General features: G+C 31.8%; 1 protein-coding gene across 2 annotated transcripts; it reads left to right on the top strand.

The window, feature by feature from the left end:
• The first annotated feature begins 109 nt into the window (after nucleotides 1-109).
• On the top strand, nucleotides 110-25,737 carry LOC127732966 (O-phosphoseryl-tRNA(Sec) selenium transferase-like). Of its 2 annotated transcripts, none has more exons than XM_052242208.1 (11): nucleotides 110-183; nucleotides 2,799-2,914; nucleotides 4,206-4,360; nucleotides 5,059-5,177; nucleotides 10,656-10,814; nucleotides 12,752-12,905; nucleotides 15,353-15,455; nucleotides 16,484-16,613; nucleotides 17,437-17,622; nucleotides 18,194-18,284; nucleotides 25,327-25,737. In XM_052242208.1, the coding sequence occupies exons 2-11, from the start codon at nucleotides 2,801-2,803 to the stop codon at nucleotides 25,580-25,582; spliced, it is 1,467 nt and encodes a 488-aa protein (XP_052098168.1). In that variant the 5' UTR covers nucleotides 110-183; nucleotides 2,799-2,800; the 3' UTR covers nucleotides 25,583-25,737. The 2 variants fall into 2 exon arrangements, with proteins under 2 accessions (XP_052098168.1, XP_052098167.1); XM_052242207.1 differs by lacking the exon at nucleotides 110-183 and adding an exon at nucleotides 1,051-1,248.
• The last annotated feature ends 295 nt before the right edge of the window (nucleotides 25,738-26,032 follow it).

Genomic DNA, 26,032 nt, shown 5'->3' with positions numbered 1-26,032 from the left:
TTTTTATAATGATGAAAACATTTGGTAGCTGACCAAATTGACGTTTTCCATATGTTTTCGAATTATTTTACGTCCGGAATAATTACCGATTCGGATAAATATTAGTACTGACATTTAATTTCCGGTTCAAATTTTGACCTTTGAAAAAGTCAACAAAAGTTACCAGTGTTCTGAGGATATAAGGTAGATTGAGTGATTGGTGCATGCAACCCTTTATTCCATTTCATGTTGAGTCTTTTTGTTATTGTTTAACTATCAATCTATTACAAATATCAATTTGTCATTTGGACACAATTTGACAAAATTATATGTATCCTACCGTAGTCTATAATCGGTCATAACGTTGGTTCGTTCGGATTTTGTTATTGTACTTATCATACTGGAAAACTCCGCATTGACGTCACTACGCTAATACCAGCGTATAAAATTAGTGCAGAATACATTTTTTCTACACTTCTAAATAAAATGATATTTCTAAAGATATGTTTTCATTATTATTCTTAAGTATTGTACAAAAATGCAGATTTTCTAATGGCCGTTTTTAAACCTGACTTTCGAATGCCTATAAACATTCCAGAACTTCAGAAATCCCCTCTTCCGGCCTCCATTGCTTTGTTTACATTCCATTTAGCGTCATCAATCTTAATGGCAGACCAAACAGGCCAAGCAAATCATATTTTTAAGAATTTCAAAATGGCAAGCACCTTACGTCTTACGCGATTTTCCCGCGAAAAAAAACATCCAAATTGAAAGAAAAACCTTGGGAAACAAACGATAATCATGCCATATTTTTGTTTAGGACTATAGAGTAGGTTAATAAAAAACAATATACATATATTTTTCATAAAAAAAAAAATTGATTCAATATAAAGAGATCAATATTCTGACCATAAGTAAATATTCATATAAAATTACATTGATATCAAATTTCATGGCTAATAATGAGGTTTCCTATTGAATAAACCCCCAATTTATTGCACACTATTTCAAAGCAATATCATACCTGAGACTACTAGTTATAGTAGTCTCAGATCATACACACAAATAATATAATTGCCTTGTACTAAAAAAAGCACCTAATTGACAGTAGAGCAATTTGATTGGATATAACGATTCAATGTGTCACGTGGTTTTGAAGCCATTAGAATTTGAATGTAAACAAACCGGGTCAGCTGCTGCAGTATGGAACAACATCGTACAATCAGTGACTGAGAAACAATTATGAGTAACCAAGCTTGACAATACACAGTAATAAAAAAACAAAGCTAAGTCTACAGAAAAATAAAATAAAAAATGGCCTTAAGTGCACGACTTACCACCATTGCGGGATACCGTACTATTACACAGCCCAAAAGTCAAAATGAAGCACTAAAAGAATGGTGGTAGTAAGCAGAAATTATATAAGCTTCTTCTTCTTCTTCAGTTACAGAAAACCATCAACGTACCTATGTTAAGCTAGGTATTAAAGCTAAAAGCATACTAGGTATTAAAGCTAAAAGCATATAAAATGTAAACTAAGCATGATTAGAAAGCTGGTAAAATGCATAGCATAAAATATTAAAACAAAAAGGATATGATCTACATTTTTGTAGATGGTAAAATTTAACATAATATATTGATTAATAATCTGCACAAACTGTGCACTTACAGTCATTTCCATTCCATGGCTTAAAATATTTTAAACTGACTAAAATTAGCAATTTTTCTAAAATCATCAGGTACAAAATGTAGAACATTCCATAAAACAGCAGTTGTATAATATTTAAAAGAGTTCTTACCATAGGTTGATGTCTGAACCCTAGGTATATCTACAATATTAGAATATCTAAAACTATATTTACAATCTTTCAGTACAACTAAATCGTGTAAACAAGGTGGTGACAATTTATATAAAATTTTAAAACATTCAATAACCATGCTACGCATACGTCTAATTTTCAGTGAAGGAACGGTCAACCTTTGCTCATATAAGTAATTCCTCATATGAACTAGCATAGTCTTCATATATAAATTGTAAAGCCCTTTCCTGAATTTTTTCTAATTTAGTGGTATTATTTTTGTTGCAAAAATGCCAAGGCAAAGGACAAAAATTAAAATTAGATAAAATAAATGTGTGGAAAATGGTCAATTTATTTAATTTAGTAAGGTAGCAGCCAATGCGCTTTAAAACATTCAGTTGTTGAGATGCTTTACGACAAATATTTTTAATGTGGTGATTAAAATTAAGTTGATAGTCAATATCAATACCTAAAAGTTTGACAATCTCATCACAAAATTTGTTTGCTGACTGTATATTAAAAACACGCTTCTTTGCAAATGTTATATTTCCAACTGCAATGGCTTGGAATTTATCAGGATTTGCCTGCATACAATTAAATCTAAACCAATCAATTAAAACAGCACTTTCTCTATCAAGTGTACATAAAAAAATTTCAAAATTGTTGTCAGCATATGCCAGAGTATTTTCGTCAGCATAATTATACAGGGTACCATGTTCAATAAAATAGAATATGTCATTTATAAAAATGTTAAATAATAGAGGTCCATCTGCTGAGTACTCCCTGAAGATTGATTTGTTGCCTACGATCTGTAAGATAATTTTGAAGTAATTTCACTGATTTTGAAGAAAGACCATAGGCAGATAATTTACTTTTCAAGTTGATATTAGTATTTTTTAACAGAAACCATTAGAAAAAATGTTTTATTGAGGGGGGTATTGATGAGTATATACATGTATACAGTATTATTACTTCTTTTAAATCCTTATTATACAAAGTAAGAAGAATCTCTTATTGTAGCTATGGATGACCAGTGCTATGATCTGTGTACCAAGTTAGTATCACAAAGTTACATACAACAAGGAAAGCAGGCAAAATTAGTCCACCAGAAAAAGATAAAGCATCTTCTTCAACATGTAAGTGGGAAAAAATATCAATCTGAATAAAATATAATTGTGTTCATGCTTCACTATCAAGGATTGGACAAAAAAGTCCCTTCTAATTTCATAGATGATAAGTATTACATCCACCAAGGAACTTTCTGCCTCCAAACATTTTTGGGCACACAAGACAAAACCTGAGAGTCCTAAACAGGGGTGGTGTTCTCGGAGCTATCTTAGGATTAGGACGTGTCCTAAGACCATCTTATGACAAGTCTTTGTCCTAAGTTGTGTTCTCGAAGCTCTCCTTACTTAAGATATATCACATTTTTCGTCCTAACTTTAGGACACCTAATTATATAATTAGGTGTCTTAAGATCATCATATCTTCATCCTAACTTTGTGCATGCTTTTTTCTATTTTTTTTTTTTACGTGAAGATGAACATGAAATGAAACGCACCATCGGTTATTAACTCGTGTAAAGACATTGTGCATGATTTTAAACTTTGAACTTCGTGTTTTACGATACGATGACACTACGAATTCAATATTCTCATTTCAAAACAAATTGATTTCCAGTTTAAATCACATTCCTTTTTGATATTATTTTATAATTACATTTGAAATCATGCGTTTAATTAAATACATGTAATTATGAAATTTTGTAAACAATTTTATTAATTGGTTTCGTCTTTAATAAATGTTTTATCAAACAATTACTTTAACTATTTAAAATTTCGCACAATGGAATATGTTTAGGACGTCCTAACATAAGATGCATCTGAGATAGTTTCAAGACACAACCTACAGAGTGTCCTAAACTGATCTTAAGTCCATCCTAAAATTGGTCTTATCTATGACTTAGGACGAATCTTAGGATACTTTCGAGAACACCACCCCAGGTCTTCACAACAGAAAAGGTAAAGAGTTGCCTGATCCTTGTAAACAAAGCATTGACTCAAGATCTGTATTTTACTCACATTGAAAAATATGCAGCTTTTTCCATTTCAATATATTCTGCTGTCAAATGATTTTACTGGAATTAATTTTGAAAGTAATTGTTGTCATTACCAATTATTTTCTGGTATTTACATATGTACACAAAACTTGGTATGTTTGTTAATTCTATTACACAGACTTGATCATGGGTATGATGTCTCAGTCAAAAGAATAAATTTAGAAAGGATATGTATCATTATAGAAATAATTGATTTCAACTTTACAATACATTACTTACTGATTATTTCTAAACAGTTTCAATAAACATACATGTACAAAAATTTCCATGCTAAGTGTATATTTATACATACATTATTTATGATGAAGAGAAAGTTACCAGAGGATGGCTGGACAGATCAGACAATTGAGTTATTGTTACAAGAATTGTCTGTCATGGATAGTAATAATTTCCCAGATAATTGTGGAGTAGGGGAAAGAGAGGCCAGAATATTTTCATCTTTAGTAGCCACCAGACATTACAGGTATATAACCCTTTGATAAGTCTCAATTAGCTTTAAAATAAATAATTTCTTGTTATAGTTGCCATTCTCTGTATTGAAGAGCTATACAAAAAGAAGTGAATATTAAATTGTTTGTTTCTTTCATACAAGTAAACAAATAGTTTCAGCTTCATAGACAAAGTTTGATTAGAAGTACATGCATGTTGAATGTAACGACACCATTAGTAGTTCAATGTAGCAAGAAATGTATTGTAACTATATATTAATTGAAAATTTATGTCGCGGAATTGTTTTTGTAAAATAAAAGTCATGTAAACAAGGAATTAATTGAATCTGGAATAATTTTGAATTCTGGAAAATTGATGAGAAATGTATGATAAAAAACTAACCCAATTAAGGAGGGTTAGCCATGCATGGCTAAAAGGGTTAGGGGGTGGGTAGTTAGTCCATACTGAAATATCAGTGAAAGTAACATGAACTTATTTAGTTGGGTTAGTTTTCATCATAATTTTTTAATCAATTTTCCAGAATTTAAAATTATTCCAGATTCAGATAATACATTGTTTATATTACAAATGTGTGTTTTATTCATATTGTTAGGACCTGGAATAAAAGTCTGACCTGGATGAAAACATTTTTTTACTACAGTAATAGTTTCTTTATTTATAATCTAAAAATAAACACCTCAACATTATTTCTAAGTGATTCTTTTTTTCAAGATTTGGTCATGGAATTGGAAGATCAGGGGAGATAACTGCTATTCAGCCTAAAGCAGCTGGTTCTAGTGTTATGATGAAACTAACTAACAGTTTGATGTTAGATGTCATCAAAATATCAGGTTTTTACAGGTGTTTTTTAAAGTAGTATCCTGATTTTTTTATTTTTTTTTACTATGCATCTTTATCAGTGTATTACTTTATTCTTTGCAGATGTCAACCAATCATGGTTCTTGCTTTTCATACCTGTATTATCACAGAATAGAATAATTATTGTATTCTTCAAGGAATTCTGTTTCATGCATTACAAATGTACTAGTTTCTCATATAAAATCTGCATCAAACGAAGGAGATATATATATTTTAGCTCTTTACACTTTTACTGATTGCACAGATTAAAAACATACATTTTCATTGCTTTTCATATATGATTATCTAGTTGGAATAAAGATTTCATTTAATGTTTAAAAATGTTTTTTGTACAGATTTGAAATAAAGCTTAGAGGTTTGCTGCTACTGCAAAGAAGAATGTCATGCATTCCCATTTTTGTCGAGCCTGCAAAATTTATTTCGCGAAAGCAAGACATAGCGATCCTAGATTCCATCGTCAGCATTGGTGGCGTCAACATTTAGGTTCAGTCTGTGGTGAAAGATTTTATAGACATCAATAACTTTGTCAAACCTACATGAAATTTGAACAGAAGCTTGTTTATGACTAAAATACAGCATCCAGAGCAAAATTTAGAAAATATTTATTTAAATTTTTCTGTATTTTACTAATAAATGGACTTCAATAACTTTGTCAAACCTACATGGAATTTTATGAAATTTGGACATAAGCTTGTTTATGAACAAAGACTATCCAGAGCAAAATTTTGAAAATATTTATTTTCATTTTTCCGTATTTTACTGATAAATGGACTTAGTTTTTGTCTCGCCTGCAACAAAAGTCGCAGTATGCGAGACATAGGTATTACTATCTGTTGGCCGCAGCGTAAACTATGTGTATAAAGCTTAATATTTCAGAAGGTAGAAGACCTGGATGCTTCATACCTTGTATGCAGATACCTTATGTTGTGAAGTTTCTGTCTGTCATATGCCCACTGTCCTTGACCTCATTTTCATGGTTCAGTGACTGCTTGAACAAAAATTGTTTTTTTCTCACTTATTATGAGTGATAGGATAACTATATTTGGTATTTGGGTTCCTTGCAACGTCTACATGTCTGTCAGACAGGGTTAACCTGACCTCAACCTCAATTCATGGATCAGTGATCAAGGTTAAAGTTATGTGATAAGGTCCGTTTCTCAGATACTACAAGCAGCAGATCAACTATATGTGGTGTATGGAATGATTGTAAGGGGTACATGTCAGACTGGCAGGTTTCATCTGACCTTGACCTCATTTTCATGGTTCATCGGTCATTGTTAATTTTTATACGCCCGTTATCGGGGCGTATTATGGTATACCGTTGACCGTCTGTCCGTCCCTCCGTCATCAACATGTCGGACATTAACTCAAAAATGCTTTAACCAATATGCATGAAACTTTGGTGAATTGTTTATATCTATTGAAGTGAGCTCCCTTTCGTTTTTTATAAATTTTGGATTTACCGTTTCTGAATTTTGGAGTTTTATTCGTTAAAAAAGGGGGGATTTTCCAGTTTTCGGACAATAACTCAAAAACAATTTCACCAATTTGCAAGAAACTTTGGTGAATTGTTTAATTCTATCGACATAGCTCCCTTTTGATTTTTATAAATGTTAGACTTTAAGTTTCTGATTTATGGGGTTTTATTCATTACAAAAAGGGGGATTTTCCAGTTTTCGGACAATAACTCAAAAATGCTTTCAGCATTTTTTATGAAACTTTGGTAAATTGTTGATATCTATTGTTGTAAGTTCCCTTTTGATTTTTATAAATTTTAGATTTTACGTTTCCGAGTTATAAGATTTTATTCATAAAAAAAGGGGTGATTTTCAAGTTTTTGGACAATATCCTTAAGTTGCTTAGAGCAGTTTTCATTAAACTTTGATGACTGATTTATATCTATTAAGATAACCTCCCTTTAGTTTTTTTATAAATTTCTGATATAACATTGAGAAGTTATTGAACTTTATTTGTTTATAGTCTGACAACAGATTTACTAAGTATTGCGCAACAGCACAGTGTATTGCACAACAGCAAGAAATCTTGAATTGAATTTTTTACATGTTATGTGATAACAATTTTAAAAACAGTAATAACAAAATCATTCTCCTCACTATCTACAAAATCCTTTGGAGTTCTTTGATAAAAGTTGGCATTGGTATTCACTTCTTTTGATAAATGTGTCAAGTACACAGAAAAAAAAATATTGAAAGTTGGATAAGTTGATTACACTTGTTGAATATCAAAAAAATAAGTTATTCATAAGTAAAGTTTTTGCCTTTTGTGGGTAAAAGCTATTGTTAAATACAATTACCCTGATTATTTCTAAAACTGAATCACAATTTACCTTTTTAACTCTACTGGCCCAAAGGGCCAAGTGAGCTTTTCTCATCACTTGGCGTCCTTCGTCGTCCCTCGTTGTCATCCTTCGTTGTTATCCTTCGTCGTCCGTCATTGTCATCCGTCGTTGTCATCCTTCGTCGTCCGTTAACTTTTACAAAAATCTCTTTCTCTGAAACAACTGGACCAAATTTAACCAAACTTAGCCACAATCATCATTGGGGTATCTAGTTTAAAAAGTGTGTCCGATGACCCCGCCTGGCAACTAAGATTGCCGACATAGCTAAAAATAGAACTTATGGGTAAAATGCAAGTTTTGTCTATTATTTTGAAAACCGTTATAAATAGAAAGAATCAGATGAAGCATCAATGTTTAGAATTTTGAGCTCTACCAATTGTTCGTTACTTGTAAACTGTCAGACGACTTCTTATAGGAGTTATTGCCCTTAAATGAAAAATTTTACCATTTTTTTCATTTTTTTATACGACCGCAAAAAAATTTTGTGGTCGTATATTGGTATGACGTTGGCGTCGTCGTTGTCCGAAGACACATTGGTTTTCGCACTCTAACTTTAGTTTAAGTGAATGGATCTTTTTGAAATTTGACCATAAGGTTAAATACCACAAAAGGAAGGTTGGGATTGATTTTGGGGGTTATGGTACCAACAGTTAAGGAATTAGGGGCCAAAAAGGGGCCAAAAATAAGCATTTTCTAGTTTCCAGACAATAACTGTGGAACGGTGTATGGATCTCTCTGAAATTATACTACAAGTTTCCATACCACAAAGGGATGGTTAGGATTTGCTTTGGGGGGTAATGGCTCAAACCGTTTAGGAATTAGAGGCAAAAAAGGGGGAAAAACAAGGTTGTCCTGGTTAATGGACAAATACTTTAGTACAAAACATAATTTAAATCAGTGTAAGGGAGATAAATCAAATACATCATTGAAATTATCTCCCTTACACTGCTTTTAAATTATGTATAAAGTAATGGTTAATGAACAATAAAGATAATTTAAAACAGTGTAAGGGAGGTAATCCAAATACAACGTTTTGGTTACTTCCCTTACACTGCTTTTAAATTATGTTTAAAGAAATGCATATTTATAAAGGAAGACCAGTAAAAATATCTGCAAATGTTGCATCTTTTTTTTTTTACAAAAAAATCCATATGAAGGTCCAAAGGGTCCAATATTAAACTTTGTTTGATTTTAGCAAAAATTGAATATATGAGGTTCTTTGATATGCTGAATCTAACCATGTATTTAGATTTTTTATTTGTGGACCCCGTTATCAAATTGGTTCATATTGAGGTCAAAAGGGTCCAAAATTAAGTTCATCAGAAATTGAATTATTGGGGTTCTTTACTATGCCAAATCTAACCGTGTTTTTAGATTTTTAATTTGGGTCCCGTTTTTTAAATTGGTCTTCATTGAGGTCCAAAGGGTCCAAAATTAAACTTAGTTTGATTTTAACAAAAATTGAATTCTTGGGGTTCTTTGATATGCTGAATCTAAACATGTGTTTAGATTTTTGATTATGGGCCCAGTTTTCAAGTTGGTCCAAGTTGGGGTCCAAAATTAAACTTTTTTTGATTTCAACAAAAAATGAATATATGGGGTTCTTTGATATATATGCTGAATCTAACCATGAATTTAGATTTTTTATTTGTTGGCCCCGCTATCAAATTGGTTCATATTGAGGTCAAAAGGGTCCAAAATTAAACTTTGTTTGATTTCATCAAAAATTGAATTATTGGGGTTCTTTGATATTCCAAATCTAACCGTGTATTTAGATTTTTAATTTTAAGTCCCGTTTTTTAAATTGGTCTACATTAAGGTCCAAAGGGTCCAAAATTAAACTTAGTTTGATTTTAGCAAAAATTGAATTCTTAGGGTTCTTTGATATGCTGAATCTAAACATGTGTTTAGATTTTTGATTATGGGCCCAGTTTTCAAGTTTGTCCAAGTTGGGGTCCAAAATTAAACTTTGTTTGATTTTAACAAAAATTGAATATATGGGGTTCTTTGATATGCTGAATCTAACCATGTATTTTGATTTTGGACATTGGACCATAATAGGTAAATTAAAAAAAAATCAAGTTCTTAGACCACATTCTTTCTGTGTCAGAAACCTATGCTGTGTCAAATATTTAATAACAATCCAAATTCAGAGCTGTATCAAGCTTGAATGTTGTGTCCATACTTGCCCCAACTGTTCAGGGTTCGACCTCTGCGGTCGTATCAAGCTGCGCCCCAGCGAAGCATTTTATTGTCTTTTATCTTGAAAACTATAATATATAGAGAGGAGCTGTAAATACTAAATTGATCAGCAGGACAAGATTTATATATAAGTCTGCATGGTCGAAATCATCAGTCGATTCAATACTTGAGTAAAAGCCCTTTGGTGACGATTTTTTCCAATTTTTTGTGTTTTTGCCTTATATCTTAAAAATTATAAAAGATAGATAGAAACTTAAACAAGCAAAAATGATCAGCAAGACAAGATCTACAAATAAGACAATATGGAGGAATTCATCTGACATCTCCTTATTAGAGTTATTGTCCACAAAAATGATCAGCAAGGCAAGATCTACTAACAAGTCAAATTTTGGCGATATAGTTAGTAGACTGTCACTCTTTGTAGGAGTGATTGGCCTTAAATGAGGATTTTTTTTACCCTCTTCTGTGTTTTTAGCAAAAACTAAAGAAGATAGAAAGAAACTAAACAGACTAAATGATCAGCAATACAAGATCAACAAAACAGAGGTTTTTTTTCATGAATTCTATTCTCGTCTACAATGTTTGAGAGTGTCCTTTGTTGAATATGCATATAGACCAAGGTGAGCGACACAGGCTCTTTAGAGCCTCTAGTTACATGAGGCAGGCCTAATGTGATGTCTCCAACAACTTTTCTCTAGGTGCCCTGTGTACTTTACATGTGTTAAATTAAATAATTCTTTTCATCATGTTCCAGTTTTTCTTGCCCAATTTTTCATATGAGGTTTTAGAAAAGATTTTATAGCAGACCACAGCTATTTGTTTTTTTAGCTTATGCAGTTATTATCTTGATGTTTAACTGCATTGAACTGTGACTGTTCCTCTGTTACAGGAATTCAATCAGCAGCATCATGTTTTATTGTTCCCATGGCAACTGGAATGAGTTTATCTTTGTGTATGTTGACCTTTAAACAGTCAAGGCCAAATGCCAAGTATGTAATATGGCCAAGAATCGATCAGAAATCGTGTATAAAGTCTATGATAACATCAGGTAACAATTTCTATCTTATTTCAATGTTGTATAATTCTTCAGTTGCATAGGCTGAATCTATAATATAATCAGTTCTTCTCAGTATAAGATTTCACAGGACACAGCCTTGAAAGATATATGTAAAAAAATATCTTTTACAGGATCAGAATATGTTTTGGAAAGTATTATCTGAATAATAATATGGATGTTGTCATGCTAGTTTTACAGATTAACTTATATTTGATTCAAAATGTTTAGTTTCTACAAAAAAAAAACAGTTATAATATGCATTCAAAGATATTTCAACTATGTATATTCATGGACCAGGGATACTTCAGCGTGATTGTATAGAATAAAAAAGTTCTTCCCAAAAATGAAGAAAAATTACATTTCATGTATTTGCCTATTTTTCATTTATTTTTTTTTCAACAAATTATGTAATATCAAATAGAGAGACAGTAACATGTAGTTTTTGTTACAGAATGTGAGACATAGGGATTGCAATCCAGGGGTGACGTTGTAAACTATTTGTATAATGATTTGTATTTCAAGGAGGTTTCATACCTTCTAAACAGATGTGTTATGTTTTCGACTGTCATATGTCCATTGTCCTTGACCTTATTTTCATGTTTTGGCAACTGCTTAAAAAAGTCTCTTGTTTTTTTGTCTCATTAATTTCTCACTTATTATGAGTACCAGGATAAAATAAATTTTGTATATGGAATCCTTGCAAGGTCTACATGTTCATCAGGCAGGATTCACCTGACCTTGACCTCATTTCATGGATCAGTGATCAAGGTAAAGTTTTGAGGGTCAATTGTGTATCTCAGATACTATAAGCAATAGATCAACTGTATCAACTGAAATTATTGTCAGGTGTACAAGTCATGGGTTCATCTGACCTTGACCTTATTTTCATGGTTCATTGCTTAATGCTATGTTTATGGTTAAGTTCATTTCTTAGATACTATAATCAATAGGTTAACTATATTTAGTGTATGGATTATGGAATGATTGTATGCTGTACATGTCTGTCTGGCAGGTTCCTCTGACTTTGACCTCATTTTCATGGTTCAAAAGTCAGTATTATGTTTATATGGTTAAGTTCATTTATCAGATACTTTAAGCAACAGGTTAACAATATTTGGTGCATGGAATGAGTGTAAGAAATACATGTCTGTCTGACAGGGTTCATCTGACCTTGACCTCATTTACATGGATCATTGATATTGTTAATTGTATGTAATACTTATATGACCTTTTTTCTAAAACTTTCAACATAAATTCAATTATGATCAATAAAGAAAGCAAGCAAGACTTTTCAGCATGTTTAAACATTAACATATGAACTTGATGCTTGTTTAAAAAATGAAATGTGGTTTCCATGATTTCTGGGGTAAAATATGACTTATTTAACATAGTCCTTTATTTATCTAAAAGGCAAAAATGAAGGATATAAACAAAATTTGATATCTTTCTAAAGTCAAATTTAGTAGAAAACAAAAAAAATGAAGATAAGTATCAGCCTACAAACTTCCTGTGAAAAAATAATCTCCACCCAGATTATAATAAGATCATCACTTTTTACCATGAGTCATGCATGTTTTAAGTTTATAAAGAAAGAATGATAAATTTCTTGCTATTTCCTGGAAGATTTGGGGAAATATAACCTTCACCCTGATTTATTATTGTATTACATCAAAATGTTCCCATGCTGAATGTGGGCAGTACATGGAAGAAGATTTTGATAATACCATCTCTTTTTTTAGTTTATAAAGATTGAATGATGTCAAATTATTTGTTATTTTTCTGAGAAGTTACAATGATGAAGGGAAGTTTTTTTCAAATATTTCCTTGTAACTGTATGACATTTCGATAAGTGCTTCCAGTAAATATCCTAGAAATGATTTTAGCCATATAATGGTATTATCTTAGTACATAAAATTTGATGTTGACAGGGTTTGAGCCTGTAGTGATAGAGAATTGCATAGAAGGGGATGAATTGAGAACCAACCTGACAGCAGTCATAGAAAAAATAGAAGAATTAGATCCAGACAATATTTTATGTGTTATGACAACTACCAGCTGTTTTGCTCCAAGGGTTCCTGATAGGTGGGTCTAAATGTGGGATTACAATAAGTATTTGTTGCTAATTAACATGAAAATGATTCTTTTAAAAAGTATTTAGACATCAGTTTTATGTAGTATTTAGACATCAGTTTTATATAGTATTTAAATAGTCCTGTAATCCATTTTCTTTAAAATGTCTTCACTTATATATACATTAAATTCAAAAGAAAATGAATTTAGTTGTTCTAAACATACCTTACCTTAAAGTTTGGTAAAGAAGAATAAAAATTTGAATAACTGTTCCTACAGCTTTTGTCGGCAGTTAAGGAATTTAAGGCCTTACCTGGCCTAAGAAATTTTAAGAAAGGTACATTAAGCAATCATACATTCTGTAGATCAAAAGATAGTATCCGAAGTAAAATGTTGAAAACAAATTTCTCTTAGTTTTATTTGCAGTTATTATTAAGATACAGTCTAAGGATAAAGTTTTTCAAACATCAATTACTTTGTACAATCTCCATGGAATTTTATGATGAAACTTGGATAGAAGTTTTTTTATGATCAAGAGATAGTATCCACAGCAAAATTATAGAAATATTTTTTATTACTTAGTTAACAGTTATCATTTACATGAGATTATATTTTTTAGATATAAGTAACTTTGTTAAACCTTTATGGTTATTTCACTCTCTGACGTCATACAACAATAGGCGTTGTCAGGACGTCGATAACGTCGGATCAAAACAAATTATGAATGCGTAGAAAAAAGATATAGTTCCTTACATTTTCTACATTAATTTCATTAAAAAAAGCCATTTGCCAATGTAATAAAAAGAATAACTAATCAAAGAATTCAAATATCGAAAAATATTCAACTCGTGACCGAACAACATTGATAATTAACTCATGCGCTACGCGCATTCGTGAATTAATGTGTTGTTCGGTCACTCGTTGATTATTTTTCTCTATTTGAATTCTTCGATTAGTTATTCTATAATTATTACATTGGTAGCAATGAATTATATTGATTTCCCAGTCAAATAAAAACCGATAATTTCACATGTGAAATAAACGTGGTTATTTCACTCTCTGACGTCATACAACAATAGGCGTTGTCAGGACGTCGATAACGTCGGATCAAAACAAATTATGAATGCGTAGAAAAAAGATATAGTTCCTTACATTTTCTACATTAATTTCATTAAAAAAAGCCATTTGCCAATGTAATAAAAAGAATAACTAATCAAAGAATTCAAATATCGAAAAATATTCAACTCGTGACCGAACAACATTGATAATTAACTCATGCGCTACGCGCATTCGTGAATTAATGTGTTGTTCGGTCACTCGTTGATTATTTTTCTCTATTTGAATTCTTCGATTAGTTATTCTATAATTATTGGCAATCAACATTACACTTTTACACTGATAGCAGCAATCACAGGCAATACACAGGGTTCCATAATTTGATGGGCTTAAAGAGGCCTCTCTGAAAAGCGTAGCAGAATGAAATTATACAATTTTGTTTCAGATTGGTAAAATGATGGCAGAAACATTTCTCAATTTAATTCTTACAAGTTAAATTTTATGTTATTTTTAATTATCATCACTTATACGAAGAACATATAAAAATAAGAAGATGTGGTATGATTGCTAATGAGACAAATCTCCACCAGAGACCAAATATCGGAGAAGGTAAGCATTTTTAGTTCAGTGTATGGCCTTTAACAATGAGCAAAATGTATACCCCATAGCGAGCTATAAGAGCGCATGAAAGGACAAATGTAAAACAATTCAAACGAGAAAACTAATGGCCTGATTAATGTACAAAACAATAAACAAAAAAGAAATATGATATACAACAACAAAATACAATGAATGAATTACAGGCTCCTGACATGGGACAGGCACATACAGAATGTGGATGAGCTAAATATGTTTGAAGGCGCACTAACCCTCCCCTAAACACACAATATATAAGAACAAAATATAAAAATTCAATGAATAGGGCTTAACTGATCAGATAAATACAAAACCAAAAAAAACAAAAAAACAACAAAAATACAAAAGACGCAAAGTATAGATCTGACAGTACTCACAGATTCTGAAAGCTAGTTCTTAGCCAATTACAGCTAATAATTAAATCATTTATTTAAAACTAAAATATCAATGCACATTAAAAGTGTTTATGTAAGGGGTAGGTACCTGCTTTTCCTTCCATTGTAAATCTGCAACCAATGAAAAGGGCAGAACAAATTGTAAAAAAGTAAAAAGTAAAGATAAATCTAAGCCTATGTAAAAAGTGGTTCATACGGCTTTCTTTTGTTTTAAGTTTGTTAGATTCATACTTAGGTATTGACTAAAAATCTTGATTTAATAAAGATATAACATCAGATAGATGGACATAATTAATATTTAATATACCTGGTCACTTACTGTAAGTATCAAATTGGATTTTTCAATACATGTGCTTTTTTATCTGTTTTCAGATTAGAAGAAATATCAGAGATTTGTAAGAAATTTGACGTTCCACATCTTATAAACAATGCTTATGGTTTACAATGTACAAAGTGTACACATCTTATACAACAAGTAAGAATATGTTTACACTATGTTAAAACGGGGTCGCCCCGATATTCTGACACCCCGCTAGTTAGACGCCCCATTGGTCAGACACCCCATTAGTCCGATTCCACATTGATCCGACACCCCATTAGTCCGATGCCCCAATAGTCCAACAAAGGAAGATACATTACTCCCGTAATAGACAACTTATTCACAGAATCATAGAATCATAGAATTGTTGGCGTGTTATTTGAACTACTCTTTCTTATAAGTATGTTAAAGAAACAGATAAGATAACTTTTAGATAAATTTGAATATGTCAAGTCAAACTTTGTAAATGGTGTAATAACCTAAAGAATGATTTAGACGCAAGGAAATACAATAGAATTATATACAGTTACTTTAATAATTTTGACCATAGGCTTTGATTATATCTTTCATTCTTATTCAAAAAAACAAAACATTAAGTTACAAAATTTCCAGGTACTGTGGATTCATTTATTTTTGTGGGTACCAATGTTCGTGGATTAAGGTACAATTGTATTTTTGTGGGTGCCAATGTTCTTGGATTAAGATACAATTGTATTTTTGTGGGTACCAATGTTCGTGGATTAAGATACAATTGTATTTTTGTGTGTACCTTTGTTCATGGATTAAGATACAATTGTATTTTTGTGGTTACCAATGTTCGTGGATTAAGATACAATTGTATTTTTGTGGGTACAGATGTTCGTGGATTAAGATACAATTGTATTTTCATGGATATGGGATTTCATGGTTTTGCTAAAGTCTGCATACAATCTATAGAAAATTTGTACTTTGTTGAACATTTAAGTAAGGGGTTATCCTGAACCCACGAAATCCACCAAAATTGGTATTCCACATATAATAATGAATTCACAGTAAATGAAAAATGTACCAGTATGTCAAATTTAAGGTTCAGTAAAAAACAGTATAACTGTAAAGCCTGATATGCCAAAATACACTATACTGCACCAGTCAGAGCAACAGTTTGATTCACATTTTCCTTATTTAAGTTTTTCTTCCTTTTTAAGGCAAGTAGAAAAGGTAGAGTTGATGCTTTTGTTCAGAGCACAGATAAAAATTTCATGGTTCCAGTTGGAGGATCAATTATAGCAGGGTTTGATGCTAAATTGATAGAAAGTATCAGTAAAGCTTATCCAGGTAGGCATTTTTTGACTTATAGGGGATATCTATAAAGGAGTAGGGGCATTAAGGCCCGGTTTTGGCCCAAGAAAATAAAATATTTGACAACTATTTCAAATTTGCACATATTGTTTAGAAATGCATAGAGTCAGGAAATATATATGAAAAACATAAGAATTTTTATCTGATGACGTCACAATTACGTCATAATATGTACCGTTTTCATGAAAACGATGAAAAATACAGAATTTATGCAGTTTCCATCTTTATTTCCATTGCGGAAACATCATGCGCAGCCAAGAAACAACAATATAATTTAAGAGAAGCTTTATTATAACTATTGACATAATCTCACCAAATATAAAGTTGTTTCTTGTGTACGCACATACTTTGCCAATCTAAAATATACTTAAAATTGGATGAAAAACAAGGAAAATCAAGAAATTTTACAAAATATACAAATTTCGTCATGGTTTGTTGCCATGGTAACTCGTTAAACCTGAACTTTGTTTTTATTTTCTGAATACCTGGTACCTTACCTTATGACAAATTTCAGAATATGTATGATAACTTTTAAATTTGCAGTAATATTTGGGCCAAATAAGGGCCTTATTGCCCCTACTCCTTTCAAACACTTTTCAAAATGATCCAAAGTGCAGTCAGTATCTGTAAGCATTCTTCTGTTCTAAAATTGTGTAAATTTAAGGCAGATCATACAGTATTCCAATACAATTTTATGATAAACACTTCATGTCTTACAATTTTATTAAATTTAAAGTTGCAGTTCTGTTTTAAGTGATATTCTGGTACCCCCTGAAAGGTTTATGCCTACATTAAATAGGTAGAGCATCAGCAACACCAACTATGGACTTGTTTATAACCTTGTTGAGTATGGGCAGTCAGAAATACAAAGAATTACTGAAGGAGAGGAAAGAAAACTACCAATATTTGGCATCAAAGTTGTCTGAAGTAGCATCTAAACATGGAGAGAGACTTCTTAAAACTCATCATAATGCAATTTCAATGGGTAAGATGATTTTTTCTTTAAAAAAAAATGGAGTTATAAAATGAAATAATTTTTTCTACAAGCATATTTTATTTCAAGAATTAGTAGTGACATTTGTTTTGTATTGTTGTATACTAAATGGCTGGTAATTCTCTCTAATTATTCAGATTGTATTGAAAAAAATCTTAATTTGTCAAACATAAGTGATTTATTTATAGATTGGTTGTTACTTAAGGTTCAGAATACAAATTTAATATACATTGAAGACAAACATGTTCAATAATATATAGAACTCAATTGGAGTAGAATGGAACACAAAGGAGCAAAGACTGGCACTGAGCAAACAAGGAGATTCTGCATGGACAGCAAATTTACCTACTGAAGTGGTAAGGCTTTCCATATTATATTTTCACAACCCTCGAAGAAGTGGGCTCCCTTTCTCTGCCTAGTGTCAGTGGACCGTTTGGGTCTCAGGGCCAATACATGTTACCCTTGAATCTATATCATGGTCAATACAGAAAAGAAACAGCCAGTTAATAAAACTATTCCTGGAACTCTCAAAATATAATCAGTGAATTTTCATATTTTACAGGAATGAGTTTGTCATCAATAATTGTTAAAGAAGATAAAGATGTCACAGAAATAGGGTCCATGTTATTTACAAGATTCGTATCTGGGACTAGGTAAGTTGGGCATTTATAGACATTGTCCAAATGTTCACCTGAATGCCAACCAAAGTAAACTAAACCAATTATCTTGAATGAAAACTTGCAGTACCTACAAAAATATCTAAATTTAATATTTATGACAGATTGGATACATGTATATGGTTATATATAAAAATAAGAAGATGTTTTATGATTGCCAATGAGACAACTCTTCACAAAAATTTGGTTATGTTTGTTTTGTTTGAATGTATAAATAAAAATTAACGGAAGAACTTATTATTAGATGGTCGCCTTGAGTGCTGGAGCTCTGCCCAAGTCATACCAAAGACTTGAAAATTGGTATTTGTTACTATTTTCACTAAGCATGTAATATTTAGAAGTAATAGCAAAGACTGGTCGGCTTGTAGTCAGAATAATGTGTCCAGGTAGGATGATATGTCTTGTTGCGGACTGTTACCTTGTGAACTACCTTTGTTTAAAACCTGATTCAGGGTGTCAGTCTAGAAAAAATTGTCAGGGGAGGGATATAGACTACTTGGAGTCTCTCATTTCCAATTTTAATAGCTATATAAAAAAAACATTTAAGTCTTTGTCCATACTGTGAAGAAATCTTAAGTAATTTTGAAAAAAAAACAATAAATCCTCAATGCACTTTGCAGGGTTTTAATTGCCCTTTATTTGGTGCCAAATATGAGCATTATTCCTAGAAAAAGAGTATAGCCTCTATAAACTAAATTACCAGTTTTGAGGTAAAATTTAAAAAATATATCTGGAACATTTCTTGTTTTACTTAAGGTCAAGTTACAGTAAATGAACGCCATCTAGCGGATTCCGCGAAATTTTATGACGTTTTGTACGAGTTACGTCCCATTGACCAGATTTAGCAATGTTGCAACCGGCGACTTTCCAACGAGACAATGTTAAATTTGATGGAAAGTATGTTACTTCTAGGAAAATGAACTTGTTTGCTAAAATTGAAGGTGAAGAAATGCTACAGAATTTTGAAAATTAATATGAAAATAGTCATGAAAACTATCTTCAAAATGAAAATAGGGAACTTGACTTGCGTCGGGGAGGTAGGGTGGTAACGTTAGAGCTTGGATATCTCGCCGACCAGTTAAAACAGTGTAAAAACTGTAGCTCACCACTATTTCTACATAATTGTGATAAAGAAAAACAGTGTGGTCTCGGAAGTATTCTATATGTAGTATATTAAAAACGTCCCTACAGAAACCCTATATTCACTGGGAAAAGACATCGTCCCGCAGGAAATAAGAAGAAGGGGATGCAAGTTGGGACATTAATACTAAACTTTTAGTCTTGGTAAGATATCCCCTATTTTGAAAATTACCTACTTATCAGTCGGAACAAGTAAAAATATTTCCTAATTCAAGAAAAGGGAATGAACCACATAAAATTCTCAGCTGCGTCAGTCAGTCTTGAAACAGATGACACAAAACGATTTTAAATTAACACCAACCTTCTTCACAATTGCAACAATCATTTAATATTTATACATCACAATTTTTAAGACTATAACACATAAATGATAAACAAAAAGTTATAGAGATTCATCGCTACAGTTTGTTTTCTAACGATTTTTTGAAATGGTGTTTTCTTTCACTTTCGCAATTTTGTGGAAAGTTTCGAAGCTAAAAAAAGAACACAAATCCTTAAATAGATACATGTATAAATAGTATATGGTTTGAAGAGTTATACATGGTATATTTTCCTAATAAAAGAACATCCAGTGGATCCTTAAAGAATTTTCTTAAAATTGATTAGTATTGTTATTTCCTCAAGGTAATTGATATATCAATGGTTAAAAAAATAACTGGAAACAAATAAAAATTTGTAGCCTGAAAGTTGCATCTCAAATATAGAAAAAAACTGTTCTCAATTCTATTTCACTCATACAACTTGAAGGTCAAGAACGAGATTCTGTCGATCATGTCGATATTATACTACTAATATATACAAGTGTATGTATCAGTACTTCAGTAAGACAGCAACCAGACAACAACACCAGGCCACAAAAAAATGGAAAAGGAAAAGACATCTGATGTTGTGCATTTGTGCAGATTGAATTTAACAAGTTAAAGACCAAATTTTCAGTCATGTTTCAGTCTGTGATTGCTTTTTTTTTTTTTTTTTTTAGGGTTGATACCCTTTTCAAGAGCTTCATTAATATAAATTGTTTTGTTAAAAATAAGGCCGTTAGTTTTCTTGTTTGAATTTATTCACATTTTTCAAATCTGGGCTTTTTATAGCCGACTAAACGACATAGGTTTTTTTGTCTTTTTTAAGTCCGTACGATAGTCTGTAATTGCTTATATCCACCTTATGTGCACTTTGGTGGATAGTTGATTCATTTGCAATCAGACCACATCACCTTGTTTTTATATTTATTAGTGTCAAATACAGTTGCTCTCTGATGCACATTAATTTATTGTCACATATAATAAGATTTAAAAGCGGTTTGTAGAATAAAAGATAATGGCGAATACAAAAATTGAATAGAGAAAAAAGAGCCAAAAAAAAAAAAAAAAAAAAAAAAGATAGAGAATAATGGTTCGCAAAAGTATAAAGAATAACAATTGAAAATAAAATAATAAGTTAATACAAGTGTAGTGATTAAAGACATGAACCATGTACAGAATAAAGCATTCATGTAATATTAGAAGAATTTTACAATAAAATCATTTATAATAATTGAGGATTTTACAGAATAAGCGTTATATTCAAAATTAAAGAAATTTCCCATTAAAATTAAAGAATACAGAAGTTAAGGACACACTTCATATAAACCCTTTAATTAATCATTGTATTATCTCGGTGTTGTTGGTAATAAACAATAAACAATCAAATCACTAGTCAAATTATGCAGAGGGTGTTGTATTTGATGCAATATATTCTTATCTTCCCGTTCCTAATGTATCTTCCATTTTTATTGAAGTTTACATTGATCAAAGCCTTAGTTTAATATAGTTTCATGTTATTACTATACCGAACGAAAAGAAACTATCAAAGATGTCAGTTTGTATGCGTGTTTTACTTGTTAACTTGCAGATGTATTAATAACCACACGACACTCTTTCAAGAATTTGTAGAATCATTGATATAATGTTTGTTGATAGATGTGATGTAAAATTCTATTAAACAATTGTATAATCTTTATAAAAACAGAAGACTGCACAGACATAATACAAATTGCAGCAGCATATGAGCAGAACACTTTCTGTCGTTATATAGTACCAAAACAAGCTATCAAATGTTCCGCTGGTAAAGTTACCGGTTTTTCAAAAAGTGGCGAAATCTTATATCGGAACGGAGAAATAATGTAAACAGATGACCTGCAAGATAGTCTAAGAGATTTTATAAATTGGTTACCTGACACAATGCAAAGCTTTTTTATTCGAGAGTTTTAGTTTATTCCATGGAGAATAATTCTTTCTTTGATAGTTTTGAACAAAAATATAAGTGTTTTGTTGACTCGCTATCTTTGCTGAAAACTATGCTACCAGAGAGGAAACAAACGGGTAAAGGTTATAACCAGGAGAGCCTAGTATTTGACAATTTTTGGTGTCAAATACGACGCACATAATGCCGTAGGAAATGTTCAAACAACTAGTAGAACATGTGTCGCTTCCCACTGAGAAAGTTGCACCACACTCATTCTCTGTGGAATATGTTTCACAGTCTTATGAACGTGAGGGGTCTGATGGTGTTGTCAATCTCCTATCGGAACTTTTTTTTTTGGAAAAGCCAGAGTCACAAAAGATAAAATAATTATATTACATCTTTTTTTGAGTCAAGACATTGGGATGATTTCTTCTTTTATGTTATTACTATTTTTGCGTTCATGTACTTACAAAATATTTTCGTCTGAATTAGTAATTGTTTTAAACATGTTTATTAAGTCTCCCAAATGAAGTTTGGGAAGACTTATTGTTTTTGCTCAGTTCTTATTATTATTATTATTCTTCTTCCTCTTCCTCTTCCGCCGCTTTTAAATATGAACTTGTCCGCACCCGTTCTCCAAAACCGCTAGTCAGATTAACTTAGGGTTTCACAATATGATAGACTAACATGTCTAGTGGTGCAATCAGGGTTTTGTTTGTGCAATAGGGTTTATAAAGGGGTACTTTGAGGGGCGAAAAGAAAGGAGGGTTTTACTAAAGAACCCTATGGGATTTTATTTTTTAAAATTTTCAAATGATTATAAATTGAAAACCGTTTGTGATAGACACAATCTTTTTAATTGAAAATGTTCTAAATGATAAAGCACATTAAATAAAGTACAGGGTTAGTCCCCAGGGGTCACCCCCACCCCCTGCCATTTAAGAAAAACCTAATATCTTGTAAGTGGTCAAGATCCCCACCCCTAAACCATATATATTCTGGTTTGTCATGCAAAGATGGTTTGAATGATATACAGGGTTAGTCCACAGGGGTCACCCCCACCCCCTGCCATTTAAGAAAGTTCTAATATCTTGTAAGTGGTAAAGATCCCCGCCCCTAAACCATATATATTCGGGTTTGTCATGCTAAGATAGTTTGAATGATATACAGGGTTAGTCCCCAGGGGTCATCCTGACCCCCTGGCATTTGAGAAAGTTCTAATATCTTGTAAATGGTCGAGATCCCCACCCCTAAACCATATATATTCTGGTTTGTCATCATAAAGCAAATCAAATGAAATACAGGGTTAGTCCCAAGGGGTCACCCCCACCCCCTGCCATTTAAGAAAAACCTAATATCTTGTAAGTGGTCAAGATCCCCACCCCTAAACCATATATATTCTGGTTTGTCATGCAAAGATGGTTTGAATGATATACAGGGTTAGTCCCCAGGGGTCATCCCCACCCCCTGCCATTTAAGAAAAACCTAATATCTTGTAAGTGGTCAAGATCCCCACCCCTAAACCATATATATTCTGGTTTGTCATGCAAAGATGGTTTGAATGATTTACAGGGTTAGTCCCCAGGGGTCATCCCCCACCCCTGCCATTTGAGAAAGTTTTAATATCTTGTAAATCGTCGAGATCCCCACCCCTAAACCATATATATTCCTGTTCGTCATGTCTCGAACATTTGAATGACGTATAGGGTCAGTCCCCAGGGGTTCCCCCCCATCCCCAATGTTCTTATATCTTGTAAATGGTCGAGATCCCCACCCCTAAACCATATATATTCCTGTTCGTCATGTCTCGAACATTTGAATGACGTATAGGGTCAGTCCCCAGGGGTTCCCCCCACCCCCAATGTTCTAGTATCTTGTAAGTGGTCGAGATCCCCTCCCCTAAACCATATATATTCTGGTTTGTCATGCCAAGATGATTTGAATGATATACAGGGTTTGTCCCCAGGCATCACTAATGCATATAACTTTACCAAACCAATTTTCACTGGACTTTGCCCAATGTCAGACAACCCTGGGAATTACGAATTATGGGAGCTTCGTTTGGGAGACTTCGTAACAGCATCCTGTTACAATCATTTCTTGTTGATAATGAACATATCATATTTTTTACAATTGTTATAACTTAATTTGAAATACGTGTCCATAAAAGAGGGTCTGACTGGGGTTTACGGAATACAGAATAAAAGGCAAAAAAAAAAAAAAAAAAAAGAATAGAGAATGATGAGGTGCTAAAATATAAAGAATAAAGAATACAATACTGGTAATACAAAATAAAAATTAATAAATGAAGGACCCTCTATCCAGACCCTTATGATAAAAAGAACCTATCAATACAAAACACATAATCATCATGCATAATCAACACCAATTAAGAACGTTGAAAATTCATACCATGATAACTTGACGTTATGTAATAAAAATGAAGACGTCACGATTTTTGATGTTTTTTTTCACAAAATGTTGAGGTTGCGTGGTTTTTAGAGGGAAAACGAAGTCGGTGACCATATTTTTTTTTCACATCATCTTATTTGTTAGACATAGAGGAAGAAATCATCATTTTTAAAAAAAAATTATGTAGTGAATCTCGTGATTTATACAGGAAACCGAAAAGTGTAGAAGAAAAATAAGGATTTTCCCTATATATTCAATGTAATTTAGTACCCTCTCGGACCATTTTAAAAATGGCTTTTTCTCGAAAACGAAGTCGGTGACATATACTTTTTTTTTTGATTTTCTGATGTATATTTTCAATATCTAATTGAATTCGAAATTTAAAAAAAATCTATGGACTGGTCATTTACTGATCCTTGACCTTAAATTTAATTACTTCTGTGTTAAATGTTTGTGCTAGCTCCTGTCAATTTTCAGCATTTTATAAAATAACCAAGATAGTTTTTACTTGTTCTCAAATAAAACCAGGTATTTTTCCATATTTTGAGTTTGTACAACACTTGTGGCTATTGATTATAATACCTTTCATACTCTATAAAAGAGAGGCAAAAGATATCAAAGGAATATTCAAACTCATAAGTCAAAAACAAACTCAAAATGCCACGGTAAAATATGAAAAACGATGAAAAGAAAAACAACAGTACACAAAACACAATATAGAAAACTAAAGACTGAGCAACACGAACCTCACCAAAAACTTGGGGTGATCTCAGGTACTCTGGAAGGGTAAGCAGATCCTGCTCCACATGTGGCACCTGTCGTGTTGCTCATTTAAGTACAAAGCTGGCAACGAGGCTAATTTGGTAGGTCACATTCTAGGAAAAGAGTTTAACTTACTAATTAATAGATATGCTTACTCATTACATAAATCAGTAATTGATAAAAATGTGAGTCAATTAGATTCCACTTCCCCCAACATTGTTGTTATCATTGACAAGGGCATAACCTACAGTGTATTGTGGATTGAGGAAACTTGTATTTTTTTTAATATTTGATTTTGTGGATTTACGAAAGTCTGTATACAAGCATTTAGAAAATGTGTACTTCCTTCAACATTTAAATTCCTGGTTTAACTATACCCATGACATCCACGAAAATTGGTATCCTACGATTAATGATTAAATCACAGTTATTCTTAATTATGACGATACTGTAACTTTATCTTTCTTATTATATTTTTCAGAGTTATTAGCAATTCTTCTACAGACTCAACAATTAATGGACTTAAAATAACAAACTTTGGAGCTCATTGTGATAAATATAATTGCCCATACCTAACTGCTGCAGCCTCCATTGGTATGACCAGAAATGATGTAGATACATTTGTAACAAGACTTGATAAAGTTCTGAAAAAATATAAGTCTTCTGTTGGCTCCAACTGTGATGTCCAGTCTGAAGAGGAGAAAACAACCAATAATATTCCACAAGGAAACACATAATACTGTAATAAGCAAAAATTGAACCTGCTATATATTTGGTTATACAACCAACCTTCTTATCCTACATCTGACTCGATTTCTTTATTATGTATATTAGTGATGATGTTGGAAAATTATTATCAGTCAATTAATCAGAATAAATAGACAGCAAGTTTTGTTTATATTTTTTTATTATAACGGGTTTATAATTTATATGCAATAATGTTGGAATTTCCTTAAGCAATACTTGTGCATGTCATTTATATTATTGGAGTATAAACGAACCCAAATATACAGATGCATAAATACAGAGTATTGTATACTAAAACAGTGTGTGTATATATAAAATAGATATTTTATGGGAAATTGAAGGAATTAATGCAAAATATTGACGATTTTCACTTTTGCCATTCAGGAGTTATTGTCCTTGATAGATTGGAAAATGGCACTTTATGCTGTTTCCATACAATA

The sequence above is a fragment of the Mytilus californianus genome, unplaced genomic scaffold (assembly GCF_021869535.1).
Source record: "Mytilus californianus isolate M0D057914Y unplaced genomic scaffold, xbMytCali1.0.p SCAF_3, whole genome shotgun sequence".
NCBI classification, from domain to species: domain Eukaryota; kingdom Metazoa; phylum Mollusca; class Bivalvia; order Mytilida; family Mytilidae; genus Mytilus; species Mytilus californianus.
The sequence above is the reverse complement of the archived record's forward strand: the minus strand, read 5'-3'. Positions and strand labels throughout refer to the sequence as shown.